This window comes from Molothrus ater, chromosome 4 (genome assembly GCF_012460135.2).
Source record: "Molothrus ater isolate BHLD 08-10-18 breed brown headed cowbird chromosome 4, BPBGC_Mater_1.1, whole genome shotgun sequence".
In the NCBI taxonomy this organism is placed as follows: Eukaryota; Metazoa; Chordata; class Aves; order Passeriformes; family Icteridae; genus Molothrus; species Molothrus ater.
Window position 1 is genome coordinate 71,008,377 of NC_050481.2, and position 13,141 is coordinate 71,021,517.

The 13,141-nt window shown below is 58.1% G+C and overlaps 1 protein-coding gene across 7 annotated transcripts in view; it reads left to right on the top strand.

Annotated features, from left to right (window-relative positions):
• Nucleotides 1-13,141, top strand: part of DCTN1 (dynactin subunit 1) — a 66,347-nt gene that overhangs the window by 34,059 nt on the left and 19,147 nt on the right. For 3 of the 7 annotated variants that reach the window (XM_036382395.2, XM_036382392.1, XM_036382391.1), the window contains exons 6-8: nt 5,070-5,087; nt 9,214-9,234; nt 12,227-12,415. In XM_036382395.2, coding sequence (XP_036238288.1) covers nt 5,070-5,087; nt 9,214-9,234; nt 12,227-12,415 — 228 coding nt within the window. The remainder of the gene's footprint in view (nt 1-5,069; nt 5,088-9,213; nt 9,235-12,226; nt 12,416-13,141) is intronic. The other 4 variants (XM_036382393.2, XM_036382394.1, XM_036382396.2 and 1 more) reach the window with 2 other exon arrangements.

Sequence of the window (13,141 nt, forward strand, 5' to 3'; positions counted from 1 at the left end):
TCCCTGTGGCACCCCATGTGCCAGGCCTGGATTCCTGCTGTGTCCTGGGGCTGGGCCCTCTCTGCTGGGCACCGTCTCCCGTCCCATTCCACCACAGGGTGACCCTTCAGTGGCTGGGTCAGTGCCGGTTGTTATCCTGGTGTTATCCTGGTGTTATCCTTATGTTATCCCGGTGTCATCCCGGTGTTATCCCGGGTGTTATCCTGGTGTTATCCTGGTGTTATCCCGGTGTCATCCCAGTCTCCATTCTGGAATGGCCAGGTCGGTGCCCAGTTGTTATCCCGGTGTTATCCCAATGTTATCCCAGTGTTATCCTGGTCTCCATACAGAAGCAGCCAGGTCAGTGTCTGGTTGTTATCCCGGTGTTATCCCGGTGTCCGTGCAGGAGCAGCCAGGTCAGTACCTGGTTGTTGTCCCGGTCTTATCCCAGTCTCCATGCAGGAATGGCCAGATCAGTGTCCGGTTGTTATCCCGGTTGTTATCCTGGTGTTATCCCGGTGTTATCCCGGTGTCATCCCGGTCTTCAGGCAGGAATGGCCAGGTCAGTGTCCGGTTGTTATCCCGGTGTTACCCCAGTGTTATCCTGCTCTCCATACAGAAGCAGCCAGGTCAGTGCCCAGTTGTTATCCCGGTGTTATCCCAGTGTTATCCTGGTCTCCATGCAGGAATGGCCAGGTCAGTGTCTGGTTGTTATCCCGGTGTTATCCTGGTCTCATCCTGGTGTCCATGCAGGAGTGGTGGGGTCAGTGTCCGGTTGTTACCCTGGTGTTATCCTGGTTTCCATACAGAAGCAGCCAGGTCAGTGTCTGGTTGTTATCCCGGTGTTATCCCAGTGTTATCCTGGTGTCCATGCAGGAGTGGTGGGGTCAGTGTCCAGTTGTTATCCTGGTGTTATCCTGGTCTCCGTGCAGGAGCAGCCAGGTCAGTGTCCGGGTGTTAGCCCAGTATTATCCCAGTCTCTGTGCAGGAATGGCCAGGTCAGTGTCTGGTTGTTATCCCGGTGTTATCCCGGTGTTATCCTGGTGTCCATGCAGGAGTGGTGGGGTCAGTGTCTGGTTGTTATCCCGGTGTTATCCCGGTGTCCGTGCAGGAGCAGCCAGGTCAGTACCTGGTTGTTGTCCCAGTGTTATCCCGGTCTCCATGCAGGAATGGCCAGGTTATCCTGGTGTTATCCTGGTGCTGTCCCGGTATTATCCCAGTCTCTGTGCAGGAGTGGCCAGGTCAGTGTCTGGTTGTTGTCCCGGTGTTATCCTGGTGTTATTCTGGTCTCTGTACAGGAGCAGCCAGGTCAGTGTTTGGTTGTTATCCCAGTGTTATCCCGGTGTTATCCCAGTGTTATCACAGTGCTATCCTGGTGTTATCCCAGTGTTATCCTGGTCTCTGTGTAGGAGTGGCCAGGTCAGTGTCTGGTTGCTGTCCTGGTGTTATCTTGGTGTTATCCTGGTGCAATCCCGGTCTCCATGCAGGAGTGGCCAGGTCAGTGTCTGGTTGTTATCCTGGTGTTATCCGGTGTTATCTCGGTGTTATACAGGAGCAGCTGGGTCAGTGTCCTGGTGTTATCCCGGTGTTATCCTGGTCTCATCCTGATCTCCATGCAGGGGTCAGTGTCTGGTTGTTATCCCAGTGTTATCCCGGTTGTTATCCTGGTCTGCATGCAGGAGTGGCCAGGTCAGTGTCTGGTTGTTATCCCAGTGTTATCCCGGTGTTATCCTGGTGTCCATGCAGGAGCAGCCAGGTCAGTGTCCGGTTGTTATCCCAGTGTTATCCCGGTGTTATCCTGGTCTCCCTGCAGGAGCAGCCAGGTCAGTACCCAGTTGTTGTCCTGGTGTTATCCCGGTGCTATCCCGGTGTTATCCTGGTGTTATCCCAGTGTTATCCTGGTGTTATCCCGGTGTCCATGCAGGAGCAGCCAGGTCAGTGTCTGGCTGTTATCCCAGTGTTATCCCGGTGTTATCCTGGTGTTATCCCAGTGTTATCCTGGTGTTATCCCAGTGCTATCCCGGTGTTACCCTGGTGTTATCCCAGTGTTATCCCGGTGTTATCCCAGTGTTATCCCGGTGTTATCCTGGTCTCCCTGCAGGAGCAGCCAGGTCAGTGTCTGGTTGTTATTCCAGTGTTATCCCGGTGTTATCCTGGTCTCCCTGCAGGAGCAGCCAGGTCAGTACCCAGTTGTTGTCCTGGTGTTATCCTGGTGCTATCCCAGTGTTATCCTGGTGTTATCCCAGTGTTATCCTGGTGTTATCCCGGTGTCCATGCAGGAGCAGCCAGGTCAGTGTCTGGTTGTTATCCCAGTGTTATCCTGGTGTTATCCTGGTCTCCCTGCAGGAGCAACTGGCCTGTTCCAGCCCAGAGCAGGTCCCAGCTGTTCTGTTGAACACAGAGGGGCCACCCCAAGCCCCGTTAATCCTTTCAAGGAGTGGATAATCCATCAGCTCCCGAAGCCCAGCTCACCCCAGCTGCCCAAACCGTGTCCCATGGCAGGGCCTGGATGGAGCCAGGGCTGATTTCCCAGGCCCTGCTGTTCCTCAGGCTCGGTGACAGCCCTGTGGCAGCTCCGTGTGTCCCCAAGGGAGCCTGTGGGGATTATTTGGATGTGACCCTCTGGGGCCAGGAGCTGAGCAGCATCTGGTGCTGCAAACGGATGACTCCATGGAAAAGAGCTGGAGTTAACCCTGGCATCTCCTCTCCAGTCCCCCCAAGGGCCAGGAATTCTCCCATCTGTGGTGGTGCCACCAGCTCCTTCTCATGGATTTAGGATAAAAAACCTCCCTTACCCATCCCTGAGGAGTTTCAGGGACAGCCCCAAAGCACCTGACACCATTTCCCTGGGGTTAATTGCATTTTCTCCCTGCTGCTGCATTTATTGGATCTTTGTGTGGGAAGAGTTGATATATTCTGGATTTAGGGAGCAGAGCTGTGTGTGAGGAGAGGAGCTGGTTCATTAGAGCAGCTCTAATACCCGTAATTATCTTAAACTTAAATCCGTGTGAGCCTGCACGTGGTTCCTCCAGAAATGGACACAGCACTGGGATCATTCAGGGGCTTAAAGCCACGGATCCAGGATGATTTCATCTGGAAATGCTTCAAAAGGGGCTCCTGTGTTGGGCCAGGGCTGGTGGGAATGGGAGGGAGATTCTGTTGGAGCGTTGGAATGGATTTGATTGATCCTAAAAGCTGGCCCTGTGTCAGCTCTGGCTCCTGAAGGGGTTTGTGGTGCTCAGGCTGGTGGAGCTCAGGGTTTCTTTGTTCAGAGATGCAATTCCAGCTCCCAAAAATGTCCCTTGGGAATGCTGCCCTGCCCCCAGCCAGAGGGAGCTGCAGGAGAGCAGATCATGGAATGGGCTGGGTTAGAGGGGACCTGAAACCCATCCAGGGACACCTCCCACTGTCCCAGGTGGCTCCAACCCCAGTGTCCAGCCTGGCCTTGGGCACTGCCAGGGATCCAGGGGCAGCCCCAGCAAATCTGGGAATTCCAGCCCAGCCAGGAATTCCTTGCCAAGATCCCAGCCCAATCTCCCCTTTCCCAGTGGGAGCCATTCCCTGGCTCCTGTCCCTGCAGGCCTTGTCCCCAGCCCCTCTCCAGCTCTCCTGGAGCCCTGCAGGGACTCTGAGGATTCCCTGGAATTTTCCCTTTTCCACTCCCAGCAATCTTGATTCCAGAGCAGAGGGACTCCAGAATTATGGGATGGTTTGGATTGGAAGGGACCTTAAAGCCCATCCAGTTCCATCCCTTGCCAGGGGCAAGGGCACCTCCCACTATCCCAGGCTGTTCCAAACTCCCTCCAACCTGGCCTTGGACACTTCCCCCACCCCTGATTCCATGATCCAGGGGTTTTTCAGGAATCAGATCCCAGCATAGATCAGTTGGACACAGGATGTCCCCAGCATGACATCCTCGAGGGGCTGCATCCAGGGGATGTCTAAGAGGCCTTTAAATGCTTTTTCCAGGAGATTGATTTTCAGGATTGTGCTGAGGGACTGGAAACATTGGAGGTAAAATTCCCTCTGTGTGTGGAGGGTTGGGTGTGAGCCTGGGGCACCCTGAGCTCCTCTCCCCTCCCTCGTAGTGTGGGAATTTTGGAAAATAACACAGCTGGAATGGGAGCTGGATGTGTTCATGTTACATAACATAATAATCATATCATAGATGGGATTTAAGCTCTGTGCATGTAAAGGGAGCTGCTCTCCTGCTCTCCAGCACTCCGTGGGGCAGGACACGGATTCGTGGAGAGTTTGGAGATGGTGCTTGGTGACATCCTGTGGGTTCCCAGCAGAGTTCTTGTCCAGGGACAACGGGGATGCCGGGCAGGAATTGTGGGAATGCTCCTGGCAGGGCAGCGAGGCTCCGGACGTCCTGGACGCCGCCCTGAGTGGCATGTTTAGGGCAGGGATTTTGGGGCAGGGATTTTGGGTCTGTCCGCACCCTCAGCCGTGCAGGGCTGCCCTGAGCTCCCTCGATCCGCCCGTGTCGGCCGGCGGTGCGGAGCTGGCGCTGGATGTCGGCGCGGCAAGATGATCCCTCTGTCCATCTGTCCATCCCTCCGGGCTCGGCGCCGGCCATCTGTCCATCCGGGCTCCGCTCCGTCCGTCTGTCCGCTCCCGGGGGATTTGCCAGCGCGGGGCGGGTTTGGCTGCACCCGGGCGCCGCGGGGATACCGAGCGCAGCCACGGAGCCGCCAGCACGGCGGAGCCGACACCGGGGGGGCTGTCCCGGGTGGGCTCCGAGCCGCTGAGAACCCCCCCCCGTCCCCCGTCCCCTCCCCGAGCGCAGCATCACATCCTCATCCCCATCCCCATCCTCATCCTCATCCGCACACCGCCCGCCCGGCTCGGTGCAGCGCCCGGCGGTGCGGCCCCTCCGCGGTGATGTCATGAGCCGCCGGGGCGGTGGTTGGAGCCACCGGCGGAGCGGGGACGAGCGGCCGCGGCCGGGGGGGGCTGCCCTGCACCCCCTGAGCCCCCGCCGAGCCCCCGGGCAGGCCGCGGCCGTTGGCGGTGTCCGGCCGCGCTGACTGACCCGCTGCTCCGTCTCCTCCCGCTCCGGCCGTCCCTGCGCGACGATGAGGCAGGCCCCGGCCACACGCAAGGTACGGTCCGCGCCCGCATCCCCCCCTCCCCGGCATCGCATCCCCGCTTCCCAGCCGCCTCCTCCTCGCTGGTTTTCCCCGTTTTCCCCGCGTTGATGCTGCCGGGCTGTAATTGGGAGCGTGACGGGCTCGGGGAGGAGGGGGGCGGTGGGTGAGCATCGGTTCATGGCTGGCTTTGCCTTCCGAGCTCCCGGAGTCCCCTCTCCGTGTCACCCGGCCAATGCAGCGGCTCTGCGGCTCTGCCGGGGCCCTGTCCCCGCTGCCGGTGCCATCCCCTCTGCCTGGGGGTGTCGGTGCTGTCCCTGCTGCCTGTGTTGTCCCTGCTGCTGGTGCCATCCCCGCTCCAGGGGTGCCAGTGCCATCCCTGCTGCTGTCCCTGTTCCCCACAGCCTGAGAGTGTCAGTGCTGTTCCTGCTGCCGGTGCCATCCCTGCTTCCAGTGCCACCGGTGCCCACCCTGGGGAAGCTGTGTGCCCACAATCCTGGTTTTCCTGCCAGCGACACTGCTGGGTTCTGCCTTTGGCATTCCCAGAGGCTGGCAGTACCCGAGTCCCCGCCAGGCTGCCATTCCCGCAGGTGACAGCACGGGCACTGGCCTATATGTTTATTTTTAGTGTAACCACGATGTCACTGCTCAGCTTAAAGAGAAATCCTGGGAATTTTTGGCTGATGGCAGGGAATAGACCCGAGCTGGTCTATACCTGGCAGGAAATGCTCCTGATTTACCCCTGCACCTCCCTGAGCTCAGACACCGACGCTCCTCGTCACGTGTCCCCGTTAATCCTCTTCCCCATGGAAAGTTTCACGGATGCTGCTTTCCCTCTGCCCCGTTGGAGGGGGGAGTGGGGGCTGCTGGAGCTCAGCCCCAAGCCTGGATTCCATCCTGCTTTTCCTGGTGCTCCTCTCCTCGCCTGTGGAATCACACCTGTGAGACCTGGGTGGTGCTGGTGGTTTCAAATGCAGAATTCCCAGCAGTATCCCAGGGAACCACACCCTGAGGGGCTCATCCTGGGGCTGAGACTCAGCTCCAGCAGAGGGGAGGTGCCTCCAAGGGGCCAAATTCCTGGGAATGGAGTGGGATGGCATCAGCATGGACCAGCACTGGATCAGTGCCTGGGTATCACCCCCAGCACTGCCTACCCCACTCAGGGGCTGCTGCCAATCGGAATCCTCCTGGAAACTCTGGGAATCCTCCACAGCAGCAGCCACATTCTGTGAAGTTCAGACCTGAAGCCTTGAAACTGAACCCAGGAGAAGGCTCCAGTGACACCTCCCCTGTCCTGCCTGCTGGAAGGTGACATTCACACATTCCTGCTCATCCATCCAGCACTCGCTGCTCCTGCCTGGATCGGGATTCCCACACCTGGAGCGGGACCAAATCAGGAGGGATTGTGGGACCCCACCTTCAGCAGGCAATGCTGACCCCCCCACAGTCAGTCCTTGGTGTCCAGGAGGATTTTTCCAGAGTTCCTGCTGCCAGGAGCTGAGTCCATCTCGGAGCGCGCCAGTTCGGAGCCCCCAACGCTCCCCTGGGAGCTGAGGTTTTGTAGTTCCATCAAATATTGATGCAGCAGCATTACACAGCAGAGCCAGAACCTCCAGTGGAACATCCATCCCCATCCATCCATCCATCCATCCCCAGCGGGGGGGTTGGAGCATCCTGGCTCCAGGAGGGTCCAGGTGGGGCTGGAGCCTCTGTTCCCAGGGCTGGAACGGTGCTGGACACCGGAAAATCCACGTCCCCTCCTGGTCACCCACTTTTGCTGAGCCCAGGGATGACTGGCTGGGGACAGATGGTGCCACCGTGGAGGGGAGCCCGGCCATCCCGCATTCCTGATGGAGACAGCAGCTGGAGCATCCCAGAACATCCCTTTGCCATGGATCCCGAGGGTCTTGGAGCTTCAACGTTCAGTGGTCATCACATGGAGGAGACCAGAACTCTGAAGGATGCACAGAGCAGGATTATTCCCTGTCATTCCACATGGCTTTAGGGATGGTTACCAGGAGGCTTCTCCCTGTTTTTAGGGTTTGGTGTGGTTTGAGTTGGTGTCCCCCACGCCATGGCCAGGACAAGGGTTGGTGTCCCCCAGTTCAGGGCTTGGTGTCCCCCAGGACAAGGCTCATTGTCACCCAGTTTGGGGCTCTGTGTCCCCCAGGACAAGGCTCTGTGTCCCCCAGGACAAGGCTCTGTGTCCCCCAGGACAAGGCTCATTGTTCCCCAGTTTGGGGCTCTGTGTCCCCCAGGACAAGGCTCAGTGTTCCCCAGTTTGGGGCTCTGTGTCCCCCAGGACAAGGCTCAGTGTCCCCCAGTTTGGGGCTCTGTGTTCCCCAGGACAAGGCTCATTGTCACCCAGTTTGGGGCTCTGTGTCCCCCAGGACAAGGGTCATTGTCCCCCAGTTTGGGGCTCTGTGTCCCCCAGGACAAGGCTCATTGTTCCCCACGATAAGGCTCAGTGCCCCCCACTTGAGGGCTTGGTGTCCCCCAGGACAAGGCTCGGTGTCTCCTGGGACAGGGATCAGTGTCCCCCATCCAGGAGAAGGCTCAGTGTCCCCAGGGAAGGATTTGGTGTCCCCCAGGACAGGACTCAGTCATTTCAGGTAACATTTCCCCATGTCCAAGGATTTGCTGGTCAGTGTGGGATCCCCCAGCCCTGCCCCACTCCTGAGTCCCCCCAGTGGAATTCCTGAAGAAGACGTTTTCCAAGTGTTTCCCAGATTTTTGTTGCTGCTCCGTGTTGCTTACTTGGACTTTGGGAAGATGCTGGAGAGCTCCTGAAGGGCGTCCTGAGGGTTTCACCTTTTGCTGCTGCAATTCCATTTTTCTGGCAAATTTGGTCACTCAGGACATGTCGTGGAAGATGGATTGACATGGGAATAGGCTGCAAGTGAGCAGAGCAGGATTTAGCTGAAGCAATGCCAGAGGTCATGGGAAGTTTGGAAGTGCAAACACATCCTGGTTGATATTGAAAACAGGGAAATAAAGCTCCGAGGTTCCTGAGGCCTTGGGAGGGAACACGGCCGTGTTGGAGATCAGCTGGAGCTGCTGGTCCCTGGTGGGCTCTGTGTGCCTCATGTCCCCATCCTGGCCATGAGATCATGTGGCAGTGCCATTATCCATCTGTTCTGCTCCTGTTTATTCCCAGCTGGGATTAGGTCATGGAATCAGAAATGAGGGAGAGCGGGGAAGTGCTCCAAGGCTGCAGCTGGGCAGATGTTCCCAATGCCCACCCGCTGCCCCCCAGGACCAGCCTGGTCACTCCTCCTTTTCCATCCATTAGGGATTGTTTTTAAGGGGAAAAATGCTAAATGATTTCATATTTGTCTCTGTTCCAGGCTGGGCCCTGTGGCCTCCCCTCCCTGAGCTGCTGGGAGCTGCTGCATGTGCATGGAGGGGTGTGGGGGGGTCCTGCCCCAAAATCATGGATGATTTAATTCCAGCCATGAAAGGAAAAGTTGGGAGTGCGGGATCAGCTCTGTGGTGTCCCTGGAATTTTTGGTTAAACAACGCAGAGCCTGGGGTCTCTGGGGCAGCTGGTCCAGGGTGCTCTGGGCCTTTTGGAAAACCAGAGGGATGAGGAGAGGAGAAAACTCATGTTTAAGATTAAATCCTTTCCACATCCTGCTCCGGGGGTCTCTGGGAAAGGCATGGGAGGTCAAACCCCCCGTGCCCATGGAATGCCCAGCCAACCTGAACCAACCAGACTTTGCCTCTGAAGACCAAAATTCCTTGGAAATACAAGGTGGATCTGCCATGGGGTATCGGTAGGGTCGGGCTGGGGGTTCAGGATGTGCCCTCTGTCCCCAGCTCTGTCCCCACACTCGGCTGGAGGGGCGGGGATGGGGCAAGGGCTGGCTCTGGGCTCTGCTCCTGTGGTGCCATGGGAGCTGTGCCGGGGGATCCCATGGGATCTCTGCCCGTGGAGCAGGTTAACGAGCCCCCAGGCTAACGACGCCGCACGCACCCGGTGCCACGGGGCACGCTAACGATGCCGGGCACACTAACGATGCCGTGCTGTCTTTTGTCTCCTTTCCCTGCTCTGCCGCTCCGGCCGCCGCCGGCTGTTCTCTGCTCCTCTGTCCCTGTGTGACTGTCTGTCCTCTCTGCTTCCGCTCCCGCTGCCCTCCAGAGCACCGCCCGCCGACCCAAGGTGAGCAGCCACGGTGGGGGCACCGAGCGCGGGGGACGCCGATGGCCCCGGGGGTGCCAGCGCCACTCAAAGCATCGGGTGTCAACCCCGTCACGAGCGTGGATCACCCCGGGTGCCAGCAGCACCGCAGACAGGATCCATTGGGTGCCAGCCCCACTCAAACACGGGCCACTGGGTGCCAGCCCCACTCAAACACGGGCCATTGGGTGCCAGCCCCACTCAAACATGGGCCATTGGGTGCCAACACCATCTCAAACATGGGCCATTGGGTACCAACACCGTCTCAAACACGGGCCATTGGGTGCCAGCCCCACTCAAACACGGGCCATTGGGTGCCAACACCATCTCAAACACAACCCATTGGATGCTAACACCATCTCAAACTTGGGCCATTGGGTACCAACACCATCTCAAACATGGGCCATTGGGTGCCAGCCCCACTCAAACACGGGCCATTGGGTGCCAGCCCCACTCAAACATGGGCCATTGGGTGCCAACACCATCTCAAACATGGGCCGTTGGGTGCCAACACCATCTCAAACACGGGCCGTTGGGTGCCAGCTCCACTCAAAACATGATCCATTCATTGCCAACCCCACTCAAACTTGGGCCATTGGGTGCCAGCCCCGCTCAAACACAACCCATTGGATGCCAACACTATCTCAAACATGGTGCATTAGGTACCAACCCCACTCAGACATGAGCTGTTGGGTGCCAACACCATTCAAACATGATCCATTCATTGCCAACCCCACTCAAATATGAGCTGTTGGTTGCCAGCCTTGCTCAGACACAACTCCTTGGGTGCCAACCGCACTCAAAAACGATCCATTGGTTCCCAATCCCACCCAACCATGAGCTGTGGGGTGCCAACACCACCCAGACCTGATCCATTCATTGCCAACCCAGCTCAAACACAATCTATTTGTTCCCAATCCCACCCAAACATGATCCATTCATTGCCAACCCCACTCAAGCGTGGCCATTCTTGTGGATGCCAACTCAAACATGATCCATTGGGTGCCAACCCCGCTCAAACACAGCTCGTTGAGTGCCAACCCCACTCACAAACAATCCATTCTTTGCCAGCCCCACTCAAACATGGCCCATTGGGTGCCAACCCCACTCAAACATGGCCATTCTTGTGGATGCCATCTCAAACGTGATCCTCTGGTGGCCAACCCCACTCAAACACAACCCCTTGGTTCCCAGCCCCACTGTTGTCCTCCCACCTCATTGTGCAGAGCCCAGAGGAGCTCACAGCTCCTCTGATGGGCTCCTTTGGAGCAGGTCCAGATGCTTGAGGACCCTCTCCCAGGATGGAACAGTGTGAAATCCATGTGGCAGTGCCCAGGCTGTGCCAGGGGCTCCCTGTGGGCGTTGCTGCTCCCTGACTGTCCCAGTTTGTGCCAGGTGTTCCATGGGATCTGAGTGGGATCTGAGAGAGCCTGAGGTGTCAGGCAGGGCTGTGTGGTCCCAGCTGGCCCTCAGGGGCTGCTCCAGCCAGCAGCATTCACCTTGGGAAGGGACTTGTGGCTCGAAGGGAGGAAATGTGGGAAAGAAATCCTTGAAGATTGAGTTTGGAGGTGGAGAACTCTCCTGCAGGGAGGGCTCCATCCTCAGCAGGTGCTTCCAGCCCCAGGCAGGGGTGGATTCCATCAGCCCCAGGGCTCTGGGATCCCCTCATTCCCTGGCTTTGGATGGTTCTTGTTGATGTCTCTGCAGGATGTCCCATGGGACCTCCTGCTCCTTTGGCCTCACACCTGCCTGGGCAGGGAGGTGGAGTTGGGATCCTGGAATCATGGAATGGGTCGGCTTGGAAGGGACCTAGAGCCCATCCAGCTCCAGCCAGGAACAGCTCCCACTATCCCTGGTGGCTCCAAGCCCCATCCAACCTGGCCTTGGACACTTGCAGGGGTGTGGCAGCCGCAGCTTCTCTGGGCAACCTGTGCCAGGGCTTCCCTGCCCTCACAGCCTGGAATTCCTTCCCAATATCCCATCTAACTCTGCTCTCTGGGGGGATCTGTGACCCCAAAAGCAGCAGGAACAACAAACACCTTTGTTTGGAGTTGTATCTGAAAGAAAGCGCGTGGGGCTCGGTGCCACCCAGAAATTCCGTTTTCCGTGCCTGGGAGAGCTGGGATCATCCCAGGAGGGCAGGCTGGGCCTATCCAAGGGGGGCTGGACTTGCTGCAGTCGAGTTAACTCAGATTTGCCTCCATTTTTGGGGAAAATAAGGGCAGAGGGTGAATGTTTCTCTTTCTCAGCTGTACCCATGGGTGAAACCACACACTAGGTGAACCCTCATGGCACCAGAAATCCCATTTCTAGAAATAAAATCAAGTCAGGAAATTTAATTTACACAGTCAGGGGTGAGTGGTCCAGAAATAGGGTCCATGAGGAGACCAGTGGGAGCCTGAGGGGGGCACCTGGTGCTTCCCTCACCCCTTTTCCCACTGAGCCTGGGCTCAGACAGTGATTAATTAACAGCCTCATAAGCGCTAATGAAGCAGCACCAGGCCCCCCTGGACCCTGGGAACTCACTCCTTGTTGATTTTCTTGTTGCTCCCCTAAAACTGGGTTCTCATCTTGGTGGGCTCTGAGGTTTTGCTGTCTCACCCTCTGGAGGTGGGAAATGGAATCCTGGAATCCTGGAATGGTTTGGGCTGGGAGGGCCCTTGGAGATCATCCAGTGCCACAGCAGGGACATCTCCAGTTATCCCAGGGTGCTCCAAGCTGGCCTTGGGCACTTCCAGGGACGTGAGGCAGCCACAGCTCCTCTGGGAAAGACGTGGAGTCCTTCCCCAATGGATTATCCATGAATTCTCTCCGAGCCCAGCTCCTCCAGAGCGCCTGACAGTGACAGAAGTCAGCGACACTATTGGAAATGGGAATCTGGGAGTCACCAGAGGTGTCACGGTGGGAGCTGTGGGAGCACCATCCCTTGGGATGTCCCCCCTGACCCCCCCTCACCCCTGCTGGTGTTTTGCAGCCCACCCGGACCCCCACATCATCGGCGTCCGGCGGCACCGCCGGGCCCTCGGGCTCGGCCTCGGCGTCCGGCGGGGAGATGAGCAGCAGCGAGCCCGGCACGCCCGCCCAGACCCCGCTGGTGGCCCCCGTCATCCCCACGCCCTCCCTCGGCTCCCCGGGGGCACCCCCGGTCCCCTCGCCCACCAAGGTGAGCCGTGCCCAGGTGAGCTCTGCCCTGAACCGTGCCCAGGTGAGCGCTGGGCTCTGCCCGTGCTCCCCAGCGGGCAGGAGAGAAAACCGCGCCCAGCCCTGGGAGGAGGAGGAGGAGGAGGTGCCGGTGCCCTGGAGGGTCCTGGGGGTGGTCACTGGGCTGTGGGAGGAGCATTGGGACAGGTGGGAGCTGGCCAGGACAGAGGAACAGGCAGCAAAGCTGCGAGGCCACTTCCAAAGAGAATTCCCAGTGCACTTCCACCCCTTCCCAAATCCCCGTGGGACACGGGTGGCATCGGAGCAGTTTGGCAGAGTTGAGGCTCTGAGTCAGAGCTTGATCCTGTTAAATCAGAGGGTCCAGTTGGCAGCAGCCACTGGTGCTGGGAGAACTGGGGTGGAGGGACCAGCAGGGAGGCACTGGGGCCCTCCAGCCTTGGGATGGAAAGACCCCTTGGAGAGGTTCAGGATTTCCCAAACTTGGGGGAATTGGGGTGGAGGGACCAGCAGGGAGGCACTGGGGGCCCTCCTGCTTTGGGATGCAAAGCCCACCCAGAAAGATGCAAAATTTCTCGAATTCAGGGATTTTTAATCATTACAGAGTTATTCCTGTTTTGATCTTTAAAATACCTTTCCATCACTTCCATCCTGCTTTGATTAATGAGTTAATCAGAGCTTGGGAGAGATTTGGGGCACAAGGCCAGGGAATGGAATAGCAGGAGAGGAC